The sequence below is a fragment of the Sinocyclocheilus rhinocerous genome, unplaced genomic scaffold, assembly GCF_001515625.1.
Source record: "Sinocyclocheilus rhinocerous isolate Xijiao unplaced genomic scaffold, SAMN03320098_v1.1 scaffold780, whole genome shotgun sequence".
Taxonomy (NCBI): Eukaryota; Metazoa; Chordata; class Actinopteri; order Cypriniformes; family Cyprinidae; genus Sinocyclocheilus; species Sinocyclocheilus rhinocerous.
Window position 1 is genome coordinate 923,117 of NW_015654937.1, and position 18,069 is coordinate 941,185.

Sequence of the window (18,069 nt, forward strand, 5' to 3'; positions counted from 1 at the left end):
GCTTTTATAAATTCACTGTAAACCACGGCTTCTTGGGGCTTATTGCTTTATTATCCCACCAGTCACTATTGTGACCATCAAGATGTTTACTCATTCTATGACCACACTCAACAAAACAGGATATATGTGAATACATATATAAATAAATTTCTGATGTGTTTAAGCTCCATGCATCACTGAACCTGACAAACGATTTTTGGGTGAACTATTCCTTTACGGTCTGTGGTTAACTTTATTTTAATAGAAACTTTAACCCGTTTAATCTCAAATTAATTCCCAGACATGAAAATATTTAAATGATGTGTCATTAGTAACCCTTTGAAATAATCCCTTTGAATTTTTTGGGAAAAGTGTGTGAAAAATTGTGTTTTATGGTCGGTCACAATTGTGGGATAATGTGTGTACTGAATTAACATATTTCTGCAGTCATAAAATTTTTTATATATCTTAGCCCAGCTATTTTAAACTTATAAAACAAATAGTTCCGGTCCTTGATTCTGATTGGTTGAGCCGCGTTCGAAGCTGTTGTAAATTACTCTACAAAGGTACACCTTTGTTTACGTCTGTGTGTTGCTCGGCAACCAATTTGTTACAACCACAACCGTTTCTGAGGAACTACATTGTTTGGCAAAAGAATGTTTTTATTATCATTACACTTTATTTGCTCTGTTTTATTTTGTGAAACCTTACTACGTATATGGAATAACCGTTTTATAAAAGCAATAAGCCCCGTGAAGCCATGGTTTACAGTGAATTTATAACAGCTAAGGGGGTTTTAGGCACTCCGCTCCACGTCGTACCTAACAACGCCCCTTAGCTGTTATAAATTCACTGTAAACCACGGCTTCTTGGGGCTTATTGCTTTATTATCCCACCAGTCACTATTGTGACCATCAAGATGTTTACTCATTATATATAAAGTCACAAAGCAGGATATATGTGAATACATATATAAATGCTAGACACCTTAAAGATAATGTGTACCAAAAATATCATCATATATCATGTCATATCTTTATGTTAACATACTTTACTAGCCTTTTGTTTTGGAGCTTTGATGCAGTCATCATCTTCTCAAGGTGCAAACAGGAAATAAACTGCTCTGGTCATGTGACAATTTGCACTAATCATGTGAAACTGCACATATTTAATTGAGACCCTTTATTTATTATTTCTTTTTTTTTTTTCATATTTGCAGGAAGTGCACTAAAGCATCAGTCAGTAAGATCTTTATAAATGAAAACCGTTTTTATGGTCACTATTGTGACCGTTGGGATTAAATGGGTTAATGCTTTGTTTGAACACACAAAGAAAATGTATATATTTTTCTTACATCAAACTTTCCAGACAGAGTAGGCTCACCGTTCAGGTTTTTATACAGCTAAATGAACCTAAACCTACAAGCAGTCAAGTAAACTGCCCACATATTTTTGTTCTCACCCCTAAAACAAACTTTCAGCCAGTGAATCCATGAGAATTGTTTTTAATCTACAGGAGACAGGCGTTTATGGAATATACTACAATTCCTCACAGTTCCCATAGGTATAGCATTAACAAAGCAATATTTTTGCATAAAACAAACAATGTTGTTCTGTTATGGTAATAACATCTGTGTTTACAGAATTGAACAAATACAGACATGAACAAAGAATGAGATGCAAATATAAAGGTCACAGATGACTATGCATCTTTTTACAAAGGACAGTTTTGATTTTTCTCTCCTTATTGTTGTACTACACAGGTATAACTGTGTATGTTTGATAACCATAAAGATGTATTTCTTCATTTGAAGTTAATTATGTACTTAATACAAGGTAGCTATTGCCATATATGCTTTTTAAAGCAATATTTTATTAATCCTTTTTTGTAATGGAAGCCATGTAATTCTGCTCTCATCATTCTGTGTTCAGGGTTACGTGTAGTTTCATCTATAAGTTGATGCATGTTAAGTTTATTAACAATTCATCATATGGCTAATCTACTTATGCAAGAGCTGAAGTAAAATCTAAGCTAATCTAAGTCCAGGCATTAATTTCTATACAGGGATCTAACAGATCTTTATCCATGTCAGGTTATGTAACGCTGTCACGTGTCAGATTTGCAAAAATACTATAGATTTTATTATGACTCATGCAGTTGTCTTCAGTAGTTACTTCAGCGCAGCAAAATTTACCTTCTGAAAAATCTGTACATGCCAAGAACTGCTGGGAATTATATTATAAATATAATGTGAAATAATAGAGTACTTTTTCGACAATAAAATCTCTAATCTGTTTGAGCGCAATGATTTTACAGTAATGTGTTGACTGAAAACAATGCAGTGACTACTTAACTTTGAAGTGAAATTGAACTAAAATAGGAGTGCTTGGATGGCTGTGCTAATACGTATTGACCTTATTTTGTAGAAATATATCGAGGATTATGTGAAAATATATCTTATAAAACTGATTCTCCTGACTGTAAGTTCTGACTGGATAAAGTTGATAAATGCAGGAAAACACACACCCATCACTGCACATTCTATATTATTATCTATATTTATTATATATTTAATTATTATCTATATTCTCTGTGTGTAAACAGCCTGGAGTTAGACTGCTATGCACCTTTTCTGAGCAACTGGTGTACGATTTTCACCTGGTGGATGACACAACATTGAAGTGTAAAATATATCGAGGATTATGTGAAAATATATCTTATAAAACTGATTCTCCTGACTGTAAGTTCTGACTGGATAAAGTTGATAAATGCAGGAAAACACACACCCATCACTGCACATTCTATATTATTATCTATATTTATTATATATTTAATTATTATCTATATTCTCTGTGTGTAAACAGCCTGGAGTTAGACTGCTATGCACCTTTTCTGAGCAACTGGTGTACGATTTTCACCTGGTGGATGACACAACATTGAAGACTTTTACTTAGAAAAGGTAGAAATCTAGTTAATATTAATAAATGTAATTCTGGGCAAATAGAGTGCAAAAGCACAGTTTTTCAGCTTTTGGTGCAATTTGTTAGTCACGTTTCTCTGATCGTTAGTCATTTCTGTGCAGAATCATGGGTAATGTAGTTTTTCACTAGGTACTCCGCTGTTGAGCACGATTATTTAAATAATAATAATAAAAAATAAATTAAAAAAAGAATGCGGGCTACATTCACAAAACATATACCATTGATTAACAACCTTGTAGCTCACAGTAGGTCTGTCTTTAAATGGTTATAAGTTATTGTTCAAAATCAATTCCCTTAGGGAGACAATGAATAGGATTTTCCTTTGTACCCTATAGTAACTATTGAAATTAACATTGGTGTTCTACTGAAATGGTCCTCTAGCTTTTGTCGCAATAAGCCACTATAGGCCATGCGTTACAGAAATTTGACAACAGTAAAGGGAGTTTTAGGCCCTTCACTTTGTGCTGTGCCAAAGAAAAAAATCACTGCAGTGCATAGCTTTCATTCTGACACAAAGGACTGGAATTTTGACTTAAATTGATCAAATTTGAATTATTGTGAGCATAAATCAATGATCACTCTGAAATATATGCTGTGTTCTGGTAATGCGTGAACTTCGTATTATTTGTAGCGCACAAGTAATAATCGCAATAAGTTTTGTGCTCTGTTACATTTTAATAAAGAAAGTATCAGCTTTAAAATTCCGTCAAATTCATATGAAATTTAAACAATAAATACCATTTTGGCACTCTTTAATGCGACATGAGCGTTTGCTTTAGCGCCTCAGTTCAAGCGGCACATGAACCCATCATATCTTTCTTTTTACTACTATACTACGAAATAAACATAAATGGACATCAAACGGTATATCATAAGATACAGTACAACCTACTGAAGTGTCTCATGTAATCGCTCATTCAGTGTTTCAAACTGTGGAAAGTGTTTAAAGCTTGTGAACAATGCCACGTAACAATACATTTACCTCACAATAACCATTCGGCGTCCATAAACTAATAAGTCAGCTAGAAGAAATAACTATAAAGAAGAGCATTTTGCTAAATATATGCACTGTATTGCATATTCATAGTTTTACTCAACCTGTTGTCTACATGATAAGAAAAAATGCATGCAGCTAAAGATAAAATTCAACAGCTCCCATATAACTGCATGTTACTAATGAAGAAAAACAGACTGGATGTGTTCAAGACAATATGACAACATTTAGGATGCATTGAGGAGGAGCCCAAATCCAAGTGATGCTTACATAGTTATGATTCAGGATATTGGCACAGATTCTGTGTATTAAACAATTCTTTGTGACTTTATATATAGTTCTCAAGTTGAAAAATTCATTTATTTCCCACTTTAAGTGAACCTTAGTTCCCAGGACATCTACAAGATGGATTAAAATGCTGATGCTGTAAAAGGAGGGGAGACATAAACACATGACAGTATGACTGAAATGTTAAGGTGTTTAAAAAATAATAAAAAAATAAACTATTTTTTGTAAAAAAAATAACAATAAGTCTATTTTTTGTTTCTTATACTGTCTAGCCAATGTCTCCTTAAGTGATTTTTTTTTTGTCTGGAGCCCTGTTGTGATGTAGAGCTATTCTGTATTCAAACACAGTAAAGTGAGTTCGCATGCTCTTTGTGGCAGATCGTGAGCTCTCACGCATAGACAGAAGCTGGTATAGTGTGTAGGCTGGTGTAGAGCATCTCTGATATTACTATACCACACTGTGCCATATTTCAAGATCCATCTTTAGATTGCAGGACCATCACAGCAGTCCTGCCGCAGTCTTCTGCAGTAAAATGTAAATCGATTTTTGACACCAGAATTGTAGGAGAATTAAAGAAAAACATATTCACTAAAAATAAAACTGTGCTTGCTGAAAATGTTGTTTATCTGCATGCACTCTCTGGTGTTGTTTTACCACCCAATTTATATCATAAAAATTAACCTCTTACCTTATTAGCTTGCTTTTTTGTAAGACATTAAGCAACCCATCAGATCTAGGGATGCACGGCGTTAGATTTTTGCCGATATCCGATATACCGATATTTTTGGAAATATTTTGGCTGATAGCCGATATATATTTCCCTTTGTTTTGAAACAACACCAGGTCTCTTCTGGAAATTGTTAAAAAATATATATATTTATTTTTTGGTTAGCTTTGAGCAAAAAATTATTTGTTAGAACTACTAATAAACATTTTTAACGTTCTTTTTTTTTAATGAGTGTACATTTGAAAGCCTTGAAAATAACTATAATAAAAATCAATCTCTGCTGTTTTTTTTTTTTTTTTTTAAATGAGTGTACATTGAAAGCCTTGAAAATAACTATAATAAAATCAATCACATTTTATTTGTGGATTTAACATGAATAGATGATCTAAAGCAAAAGAGCTGTAAAAAAAATATTTTAGAGCTCCTTGTATTTAAGTTTTCATAATCCATTAGAAAAATATATATTACATATTAATGAATAAATCTGTATATATAAAAATATTTAATTTACAAGTGTCATGTTTGTTATTTTCATTCATGTAATCTATAGCTTCTGACCTTTAAATCAAAACAGACTCGTGATTTTATGACATCAGCTACTGCTTTATATATTCAGAAACACAAGTATCTTAATGATATTTATGTATTTAACTTTAATTTTATTACAAGTAGGCCAACAGCCCCCTTAAGTAAATAAAACGCCTTACTGGACGGGCATTAGGACCTGGGGGAGTGTGCCGCTGCTGCTGCTGCATGCGCTAGTTACTGTTGACTCTATCGCACCGGACACGTCGTTCTGTACCTGCATTCTCAGATTAAATGCATCGATCCAAAACAGTGAATCATTGAGGCAAATGTTCACTTCAAGAATGACCACACTACTGATGTGATCTTATCGCTAGCACACCCTGAGCACAATGTGAGCTATTCATCTTATCGGCAAGGCATATCGGCATCAGTTTTTCAATTCCGATTCCAATAACGTTCTGATAATATTGTGTAGCCCTAAAGCCGGGCATACACTGTGTGATTTTCATCCAATTTTGAGCCGAATTCTGACTCGTGTGACTCTTTTTTGAGTCAGGGCGAATTTCTGCATTGTCGTGCGTCGTTTGTCGTGAAGTGATTAACATCTCCCAACCGGCAATCGGACGGTCGGATGAATTTCTGACATGTCAGAAATTATGGTAGCCTCTCGTGAGGGTATCGCACAGTTGAAGCAGATCTACGAACCTGCACGGAAACAGAAATTAAACCATTTAATCTTTAATGCAGCAAGAAAGAAAATGAAAAGAGGGCAATCTTTGTAAGTTCCGTCGCTAAAACTAGCTGCAATTTAGCAAACTGCTGCTTACCTCCAGTTCGCGTTGCAGAATGGATAAACCATATGCTCATGTCTTCCAAGCAATAATAATAATGATTTAATACATTAATTGGAAATGCCAAATCCTCTCGATATCACCGATAGCTGATGCTTTTTTTTTAAGATATCTCTGGCTATCATCTATATACACGGAGTTATCGTGTACGCAACCGGAGTATTTTACACGTGTATCGTGAGCACATAAATCATGAGCTTTGGCTTTACATCGCATGCAATCTACTTGTACAGTGTGAGTTGGTACCTTGCTGAAATCGCACAGAAATTGCACAGTGTATGCCCGGCCTAATCAGATCTGAAATGCAGGTCACACCAGCTGGCTTTCATCATGCTGTTGATAACCAGTGATGTGTTTAGACAGGGTTCTGATCTACAGTGTTTACCCTGTCTATCTAGAGCCGGTCCCACTGAGTATTGTGATTTATTCATATTATTTTTCATTTTCAAGTCTTTCCAAAATGAGTCATATTTACATGTAAAGGATGTGCGTTTCAGCTGAAAATAGCATCAGAAGTTGTGTCTTTTAAAGCAGAATCTTGAAAATGAAATGGAACCTGTGACTAATTTTTAAAGATGTATGTAGCAATTCTGTATTTTATACACACAAAGCATATGGGATACTTACTGTAATTTCAGTAGAGTTTGGCATTAGCATGTTGCTAAGCTTAAGCATTTCATTTTTTGATGAAAAAAAACTGTATAATATAAACATTAGATATTAAGTTAACTGGATTTACATCCAGTTTCATGTAACTTTTTCTGTTAAATAAAGAAAAAAAATATTTAAAAAAGCATGTGCTAACAGAGATGACAAATAAGTAGTGTGTAAAACCATCATCAGTTATCATTGAACTATTAATACTTATCAATATTTTAATCTTATCAATACTTTTTGGTATTGTATGAAGTACATATATAACAAAATTAAACACTCTGGTTTAAACACACTCTCATTCAATGAATGTGATGTTCCATAGAATTTGGCCAAAAGCAGTTATCTTAGAAGGCTGCATAATTATGCTGTCTTTCATTTGAAACATATTTCATGTGAGGAGTGTGCTTATAATGTCACACAATTCACAATGGGCTTGTATTAAACCTCAGTTAGGTGAGCAAAATGAAATAAATCTAGTATCTGTTTGCTTATGATTGCAGTAGCACAGCTTTCACGCAATCAAAAGGAAATTATTTTGTGAGATGAGTCTGAAAATGGAAGCACTCAGGCTGAATCCTAAATTGAAAACTAAATTGAAAAGCCTGGTTGGACTGTTGACAAGTGGAGGGTTGTTTTTTTTTTCCTTTGGAAGTGACAAATTCTAAATCAATCTTTGTAGATCATTTCCTTGCACTTAAACTGAATTCAGCATATAAGAGTTATTTGAATATATAAAGGCGAGGCCAGGACTAGTTGTCATATACTGTAAATATTTCTCAAGATGAGTTTATTTCTCAATTTTTTTCATATACAGATGACACGTTTATATACAAATTACTCTTGAGTCTAGGGCTGGGTATCGAGTTCGATACTTTTTAGGCACTGACCGAATTGCCTCGATACCATCGAGTATCGAAAAACGTCTGTTGTTCGGTACCACATTTCGATACCTAGGGGGTTAATCTCATCAGCATCAGTGAGCCAATAAGCCTGCAGCACTAGCCGGTGTGTTCGACTAGAATCTTGTTAAAATTGATTTCATAAAATTGGTATCGGAAAAAGTATCGTTCAGGAACCGGTATCGAAGTCAAGGTATCGATATCGATATCGGAAAATTTTTAACGATACCCAGCCCTATCTTGTCTGAATGTTGGTCAGTGTGGTTTTATTGTGTTCAAAAGAGCTATTTAAAGATATGATATTGGAGTTTTGGTTTGTAGAACAGAATTTAAAATTCACAACTCTAAAATCTTGAATGTAAACTTCCCCATGTGACAACTATCCCCATTCTCTCCTCTGTCATTACCATCCCCATGATCTAAAGGTGAATTATCACCAAACAAGAGTTTATAATTCATCATCATATTCTGCTGATGATCACAATGAGCTCTTTTGCTTGGCTTGGCTTTTATGTGCGTAGCTCAACAGGAGCTGTCAGAATAGTTAATCAGGCCCCAGTGCTGAGGCTGAAGATCGTATATCCTCAGTTTACTCATCATCACGTCACAGGAGAGGCCCGGCCTGGACTTTGGTTATGTAATGCAGCTGCACATTTATTTATTCGTTTGCATGGCGTGCCATAAGCCGGTTTAAGCTGTGTCTCTGAGCTGTGTGAGTCCCAGCACGGTGCATCATTCAGCTGTGCTCAGCGTTTGAGCTCACAGGAACATTTCTGCAGTGAGACAGTCCATACTGTCCCCTCTGCAGGCACCCACCCTCACCTGGCAGAGCCCGAGAGAGAGAGAGTAGGCTGTTATTGGGAGATGACTGCATTTGGAACACAACTGACCCTTCGCTAAGCTCCTTGGTTACTGTTACTCGCTCAGACAAGCGCTACAGAACATAGAAATAATTTGGAGATTTCTGTGATTTTCAATAAAATGTGCCCATGAAGTGGTGAAAATTTAATAGATATTTAATTTACGTGAAAACAGCAACTGTGGTTGCCAGAACTTTACCAGAAAAAAAAATAGTAGCAACATTTAAAATTTTACAGATTGATCTTAAATTTACAGTAAAAACATATATTTCATAAACTGAAATAATATTAATATACCACCAAATTACTTTTTTTTTTTGACAACCACTTTAAAAACAGAAAAAAACACAAGCTGAGGTAAATAATATATAAATGGTGCAACAATGTCATACATAAAAAACGCCATCATGGTAACACTCATGACACTAAAATAATGCAATAAACATTCATTAAACAAGATGTAACAAAACCCTAATGTATATAAATAATATGGAAAATTTTAGGGGAAAAAAAGCTATTTCAGTAAAAAGAAACATCAAATGTGACTTGTTCTTTTATTTTTTCACTTCCAAAAACTAGATTAACAGTGTTTTACTGTAAAATGACATGAAATGTTCCTTACAGTTTTTCACCGTACAGACTAAAGGAATTTCACCATGGCGTTTTTGCAGTTTTTACTGTTAAAATTACAAACATTTTTATTAATTTAACTTGGAGCAAATGTACTGTAAGTGTTCTTACTGATACTACACGACTGAGACAGTTTAATCTACAGCATGAGCTCCTCAACATTTATTTAAATAAAATACAGTTTAATGATCATTTAGATTGTGAACAGTACGTGTGTTTGTATGTGTGTGTGTGTGTGCGTGCGTGCGTGTGTGTGTGCGTGTGTGTGTGTGTGTGTGTGCGTGCGTGCGTTTGTGTGTGTGTGTGTGTGCGTGCGTGCTGTGTGTGTGTGTGCCTAACCTCAGATTGTGCCAGGTAGCCTGCCACTATAATTATACTGTAAATCACACTGGATAAATCACAACCTGCTAATTACTTTTATACTAAAAATAAATCTGAACATAAACATGATATTTAACACTGCTTGTACTCTGTAAAAGTGGTAACCTGCAGTTCTTATTTTAAGGAGCTATTTCTAACTGACGTAGTATAAAGATGCCATGCATGATTTATAGTTTACAAATACATTGGATCATTCACAATAAAATCTATAAAATACATTTAGAAAACGGAGAACTTTAAAAATTGCTATGTTTTCTCAAAAGTGTCAAATGCCTAGGATCATAGGATAAGATCTGCCATTAACTGATCCACATCATCCGCAGCTAAAAGAAAAGCCCAATCCAGTATTCAAGATCCTAATTTCCCTGACCATAAACTGTTCTGCCCTTCGGGAAAGTGATATCATGTCATCAAATCTAAGACTATCAGAGTGACGAACAACTTGCAACTGCAGTCTGTTTACTTAAAGTCTGCATCTTTACCAGTGTATGTCACTGTGCTCTACATTTTGTGTAGAGTTAATCTAATCTAATCAAATTAGCCAAAATATCTGATAAATGATGAGTCAAGTACCAAGGGGCGTGTAGATCTTTGTAAATTACAGGTTTTCTAATTCTGCTGAAATCTGTGGAGCTTTCTGCAGGTTCCATACGGACTTGCTTTTTGCTCTAAGTAATTTTAAAGTACCTGTGATTCTTATTGTTATTTGTATATTGCACACTTTTGTGTTTGTCATGCGCTTTGTAAAAAAAACACCTATGAAAATGGCAATGGAATACATACACTCATGATCACACCATCTGAACCCTTTTCCTTGACCTGTTTACTACTGTTATTCATAATGCCAGATGGCATCGTATCGCCAAATATGCTTAAACACACAGCTTTATGGCAGAAGCATTTGTTTATTTCCCTCTGAGCCGTGCCATCTGTTGTCTTTGCAGGATGACAGCATCTTAAAGGAGTTTGATATCAGCCATCATGTGAAAGAGGGCTTTGAGAAAGCAGACCCGTCACAGTTCGAGCTGCTCAAGGTGTTGGGTCAGGGCTCCTACGGAAAGGTGAGCTTTGAAAATGCTGCATTTGACTTACTCTCTGTGTGCTACTGTAATGCAGAGTCAACGATAGCTAAAATTAGATTTGCCATCTGTTTGGATGTAATTTTGTTAATGCATGTGGAGTTAATGGATGTAAAACCATTTTTGGTGTCCTTATAAACCCTTCAGTTGAACTTTAGAAAGTCAGGATCAGTTGTTGCAGGATTTAAATTACATAATTTTAACTGAGTATCCTGTGTCTCAAAACGAAAAAAATAAAACCAAGCAAGTTTTCAACCTAGTAAGATCAACACAAAGGCCGTTTAGTAAAGGTAGCTGCATAATCAGCGATACCTTTGGAGAAATTTTAAGCTAGCATCACATTTATTTTTAGCAGAGAAATCAATCCCAGAATGCAATGCAATTATCTTAATAAAAAAGACAAAACAAGAGAACTGCTGATTATAAATATAATTAGAATTCACTCAATTTTGAACATTTCAACACTTTCAAAAAAGTGTTAGTCTTTTACACTGTGCTTATGTGTGCTGTGTATTTGGTTTAATAGAGTACTGCATTGTTAGCTTAGCAACATGCTAACATGCCAAATTCCACTGAAATCGACTGTGAATTGAGTCTTCTGTGCTATTTGTATGAGTTACTTCTTATTTAGAATAAGTTAAGTTAAGTGTATTTGTGGTAGTCCTATATGTTTTTGTGGGGCCGAAGATGAATTTCCACATGTGTGGACAATAAAGATTTCTAATCTAATAAAGATTTCTAATCTAATTCAATTTAATCACTCATGTTCCATGTCAGTTAGGATGTTGCCTCAGCTGCTTGTGTAGGTGGTTTAATTACTCCACTTTAACTCCTGCCTTTTTCCTTTGAAACACAAAAGATGTCAGGCATGTTCAAAATTGCAAAAATTACAAAAAAGTATCAGTATCATACAACCCAAGTTTTCAGAAGCCATGTGATAGCTTTGTGTGAAGAAGACATTGAAATTTTAGTCTTAATGCCTTTAAATGCTGACTACATAGGTAGCTCAGAGCAGAAAAGGAATTTCTGTCTATATTCACACAAAGCTGTCATATGGCTTAAGACGACTTGATATACTGTCTTATGGACATGTTGACTTCTTTTATGGTGTTTTTCCAACTTTTTGGAGCTTGAGAGCCCCTGGACACTGACTAAGGGCCTGTTTACAGCTGGTCACTTAATGCATTTTCTCTGATCTGATAGCTACTGTTTCTGATCGTGAAAAGATCAGGTGTAAATACCCTCCGAAATGCTTTTGAGATTTAAATCCAGTCACTTAAACCAGTTCAAGAGTTGATCTGAGACGCATTCCAGACAAAACTGGACAAATGTAAATGCATTCGGTTGTTGAAACCACATATGTGACCCTGGAGCACAAAACCAGTCTTAAGTCGCTGGGGTATATTTGTAGCAATAGCCCACATCAAACCACACATCAATGGAAAGCTTATTTATTCAGCTTTCATATGATATATAAATCTCAATTTTGAAAAATTGACCCTTATGACCCTTATGTGTGAGAGCGTGTTATAGGCTATATGACATGTTATAGCCAGATGGCTTTGCTGCAGATGAGCAGCTGAGTATCTCTTCAGCAAACTGCCACAAATGATATTAAGTTATCTGACGAGTGCTGATGCCACTCTCTCATTTATGTGGCCAAGTGTAAATGGAACCAATAAATCAGATGACTATCCATTCAGTAAAAACACATGAAGTGTCCAGATGTAAACAGGCCCTTTGTTTTGTTAAAACGGTTCCATTTACATAAATGCGTTTTCGCAAAACGAATCAATTCCTGCGCTATATGCAAATTTAACTGAGTTCACAATGAAAGCAAAAAATATGAGCTGCATTTTATTTATCATCAGCTAAGCTCAAGATCAAAGACCGCAACAGGGAGAGAGCGACATCAGCACTGGTAAAATAATTTAGTCTTACTGCTTTTAACGAAGACGAGAGTGTGTTTAGCATCTGCAACTTACTTTCAGTTTAATTTGCGGCAGTTTGCGCATTGGTTCGCTGAAGAGATACTCAGCTACTCATCTGCGTCGGTGTGTGTTGCATTAGCCATGTCATAAATGGCTATAATGTCATACAGCCTATAGCACACGTTCACACATTTATTTTTATTTTTTTACATTTTGGGAGGAGCAAAAATTTACATATGTGGTTTCAACAAGCGGATGCATTTAAACTTGTCCAGTTTCATCTGGAATGCGTCTCAGATCAACTCCTGAAGTGGTTTAAGTGATTGGATCTCAAAAGCATTTCGGAGGGCATTTATACCCAATCTTTTCACGATCAGATAGCTATCCAATCAGAAAATAATACATGACGTGACCAGGTGTAAACAGGCCCTAATATAGGGGTGTCAAATTCAGTTCTTGGAGGGCCACTGTCCTGCAGAGCTTAGCTCCAAACCTAATTAAACACACCTAAACCAGCTAATCAGGGTCTACTAGATTAAAAGAGGATTACTAGAAACTTCCTGGCAGGTGTTTGGAGCTGGTCGGAGCTACAGTTTGACACGTGCCCTAAAATGTGTGAATATTATGGGATTTTGAACTTACGTTTCATTTTACAGGTGTTCTTGGTGAGAAAAATCAGAGGTTCAGATACAGGACAACTCTATGCCATGAAGGTCTTGAAGAAAGCAACACTAAAAGGTAAAACTGACCCTTAAGCCCTTAAAATATGAGATCTGAATTATGATTCTACTCTACAATTTGTGTGCTTTGCATTTGTCAATCTTTCCCTAGTATGCACTGATGTAAAACCTGCAGTTATTATTTCACCACAACATGACATCTAACCCGTGAGTCATAACTGAGCTGCTAGGAGGCCTGAAGTGCTCACTAGCTGATTTTTAAAGGGGTCATATGATGCTGCTAAAAAGAACATTATTAGGCATGACGAAGCGGATATCGTCCTCTTTTGGAAGACCAAACAAAGTAGTTTCGCTTTCACAACGAAGCACACAGCGTCTTCAGGACACACAGCGTCAATGCGTGAACATTTGGGCGGCGTTATGCAAATCTTCCCACATAGTGAGGTAGATATGTGGGGGCGTGTTCGAACGAGCCGTTTTAGGTAGGTGTGGCTAACTCTTAACTTTTATAAAGAATATCTCTTTGGATTTGAGACTTTAGTCTTTGCAACTTTACAGATCTTCTTTATGCACCAAGAGCTTGTAACACTCTAAAGAGAAAGGAAAAAATGAAATCGCATCATATGACCCCTTTAAGGAGTATCTGAATCATCAACTTGTTTAACGTGTTGGTCCCACTCAGACACCCAGGCAATTTTCCTGAGTGACAGTTTTTCATTATTGCACACTTTAGATCCGTAGCAGCTTCCCTGGAACAAAGACAATGAATTAATCTAATAAACAAACAAAGCAGATAAACCCGAAGTCTTAAGCATTTGTTTTTACACACAAAAACACAAATTTAAACAAAACAGCAGTTATGATAGTGATTCATAGTGCTCAGTTTGGAGTGGTAGTTTATTTCACAACCTGTTCACAACCCACGTAACTTATTCACTCAATGTAACCATGGCTACATCCCAAAGTCTTTGCTCTCGGCGGATGATGTTGTGCAAGTTCTTCATGTACGTGTGAATGAAAATAACAGTGTTGGTGACTGTGGCACCTCACTGTCAGACCACAGCAATGCTGCAGCTGTTACATAAGACAGACCATTCAATGTAAAGCACTCGTGTGAATGAAGCATCTTACATGCTGCTTTTGATGCCAGACTTGTCAAAGATTTGTAGTCCTGCAGGCTTAAAGGTGAAGTCTGTACATTTTTGGATGTTAAAATGTACAGAATCAACTAAGAGTAGGTCATTCATCTAAACACTGACTTTTTAAACTAATAACATAAAATAATATAAATCATATCGGGCACAGATCAGATCATCTTGCATGCGTGTAAACAGCGAAAAAACATGAGATCTGATATTTTTCGTTCACATGGTGCATATCTAATTACTGTCCTTATGTCTATCCATATCTGATCTTTTCTTAATAAGATTTTTTTATGTTTTCATGTCATCACTGTAATGTAACACTCATTTAGACATCTGCATATCCAAACTAAGTAAGTGGGAGCTAAAAGATTACAGGCAGCTATGAAATGTGTAAACTTACAGGGAGACAAATTATTATTCGTTTTTCCACAAACATTTAAAACAATAAGTAGTGACCACTTTGACATGCACACAGAATTTTATTATATTCTGGTTATTTATAGTCTTATAAACCTGTTAACCCAATTGTCATCGCTTGATAGAAATCAATATAAGTGTCACAGTCATTGTCTTGTTCTGTTTTGTCTCTAGTCATGGTTTTCTGTCACAGTCTTTGTCTGAGTTTGTAGTTATAGTTTCTAATTAGTTGTGCACCTGTTTCCTGTTCTGTTGATGATCAACCTTGTGTATTTAAACCCTCAGTTTCCTCAGATCTGTGTTTGTTTTTGAAGTTATGTTAGATGTGTAGTGTGCTATCGCCCTGTTTATATATTCAGCCTATATATAATTTATGCCTGTATTAATTTACACAACAACACGTTTTGAGGGCCTGAAAATGCAAACTTGAAAAGTTTTTGAAAATGATATAGTTAGGCCATATAACTACAAAAACGCAAAATTGTGATGCGATGTCATGCATGCATATGGACTACTTGCACTGAGCCTCGTGACGCACTTCTGTTTTGAAATAATACAACTCAGTTATTTCCGGTTATGTATATTTTCAATGTGCCGTAATCATCTAGTTGACTTAAATGCCTATTAAAATTAGAGTTTGATGGTTTCAAAATCCGGACATTTTCAGAGACAGGAGGAGAGATATTCTGATGATTACTGTGTGCAGAATTTTCCAAACTCAATGGAACGGAAGTTTTAATCCAACATAAGCTGATCTGATAAAGCAATGGCTGGTAAACATACATGATTGTTTCACCACAGGGTGTCAGTGCTCTAAACTAGTAATCGTGACGCTGCAGTGTATGTGAGATCTAATGAATAAGATCAGAACCTTTATTTTTCTGTATTAAATGTTTAAAAATATGTATATTTAAATATTGTCACTATTCTGTGTCATTTTTCATTCACAATCATTTCACTGAATGCAATGCCAAAATATGAATATTCAAAGCAGCCGCACTGTCAACTCGTTACTGTTAAAAATTAATTCAATGTTTAACATTGTTCAATTTCTATAAGGCAGTTACCGCACATTCATTCAATCATTTTAAACATTGGAATAAGAGCACCAACGCACACAAGCAATAATGCTCTTACGAAAATTAGCCATGGTTATACTACAAATAAAACCAAAAAATTGCAGTTGTAGTTAAACCATAATAAACCACAAATAAACCCGGGTTTTGCTACACTAACCATAGTTTAACCATGGCGTTTAAATTTGATTATACAAATGGTAAACTGCAAAAAAAAAACGTGGTCATTACACTTTTACTATAGTAAAACCATGCTTATTTTTCGTAAGGGTGTTTATCAGTCAAATTCATTTAAAACTGTAAATTCAGCTGGTATGAAATATGATCAGTAAGATAAAAATATGAAGACAAGCGCTGGACCTCGGCATGTTAGTGGGGAAATATATTTATTTATTATTCAGAATTTTTATTTGGAAGAGAAATATATTCATAAGAACATTTAAGCAGGTTGAAGATAATTCATGTTAATGCAGAGAATATGACTAATTGTTTAATTAGCCCTAAAACGTAGTAATAATCTGCTTTCTCATGACAAATAGTCTGTATGTAGGTGCGCTAAACACTGACCGGAAACTCTGGTAGAACGCGGAAGTAGTTGTGCAAGTAGTTCATTACATGTTTGAATAGTGTTCATTTTATAAAGTTACATTGCTACTGGCCTGGCATGCTTAATACAGAATTTTAGTAGTTTTCATTGATCTGTGTGATTATTTTGACAATGTATGCAAAAAAAAAAAAACACGCATTGTTGTCATATGAATGTACCCTTATATAAATTTATATCAAGGAAACACATTTAGATTCTTTTTTTAGGCTCTTTAAAAATTTATATCAATATCAACATAAATCACTATACAGATGGATGTGAGTCTCATGATCTGCATTTTGCAATTCATTGTACACTTGTGTGCTTTTGTCAAGGAAATTAATGACAGTGAATTAGTTATTTTTAATTATTTAATCATAATTTTATTTGCAATCATAAATAATGAGTCTCTACATTTTGTCTCTTTGTATTTTAAGTGCGGGACAGAGTGAGATCGAAAATGGAGCGAGACATTCTCGCAGAAGTGAATCATCCCTTCATTGTCAAACTCCACTATGGTGAGTTGTTTTCTCAAGGGGAGACTGTAAACAACAGAACAAGAGCATTTAGACAAGAACATCAGTTTCTGAACCCCCTGTGCTCTACTGAAGTGACAAACAGACGTGTTTGTGGAGTGACTAACTACATGTAGAAATACTACTAACTAAACTACATTCTACAGTTGTATGACAGTAGTTCAGCTGTTTTCATAGCGCTGTAGCCTTTACAGTAATGAGCTTTTATGTAATCTTTTCTGTTCAAGTTTGATTATGTAAAAGTAATTTATATTATCTGATAATTATTCATTTTAAAGAAAGATAGCCAGTAGCTTGAATTAGTGGTCGGCCGATATTGTTTTTTTTTGCAGCCGATGCTGATATCATGGAAAGCAGGGTGGCCGATGGCCGATAAAGCCGATATAATTTTATTTATTTTATTTAATATTTAAGAAATTTGAAATAATTTGAAAATGGATTAAAAAAATTAATGTGTAAAATAAACATGCTTATACTTTAAATGACAAAGTATTTTTCACAAATAAACAAATATTTAAAGGGGTCATATGATGCTGCTAAAAAGAACATTATTTGGTGTATTTGGTGTAATGAAATGTGTTTATGCGGTTTAAAGTTCAAAAAATTGCAATTTTACAGATCTTCGTTATGCACCAAGAGCGTGTAACACTCCAAAGAGAAAGGAAAAATTTTAATCGCATCATATGACCCATTTAATCAAAATATAATTAAAAAGGAAGTAAACACTGTAACCAACAGAAAAACTTATCAGCCGATGCCGATATTTGAAAAATGCCCATAATTTAAATGTTACATTCAAGCTAGTGGTCGACCGATATATCGCCAAGGCCGATATATCGGTCG

The 18,069-nt window shown here is 35.0% G+C and overlaps 1 protein-coding gene across 2 annotated transcripts in view; it reads left to right on the forward strand.

Annotated features, from left to right (window-relative positions):
* LOC107717821 (ribosomal protein S6 kinase alpha-2-like) overlaps nt 1-18,069 on the forward strand; it is a 58,210-nt gene that overhangs the window by 5,050 nt on the left and 35,091 nt on the right. For both annotated transcript variants that reach the window (XM_016524690.1, XM_016524692.1), the window contains exons 2-4: nt 10,721-10,837; nt 13,443-13,524; nt 17,128-17,208. In XM_016524690.1, the coding sequence (XP_016380176.1) occupies nt 10,721-10,837; nt 13,443-13,524; nt 17,128-17,208 (280 nt within the window). The remainder of the gene's footprint in view (nt 1-10,720; nt 10,838-13,442; nt 13,525-17,127; nt 17,209-18,069) is intronic.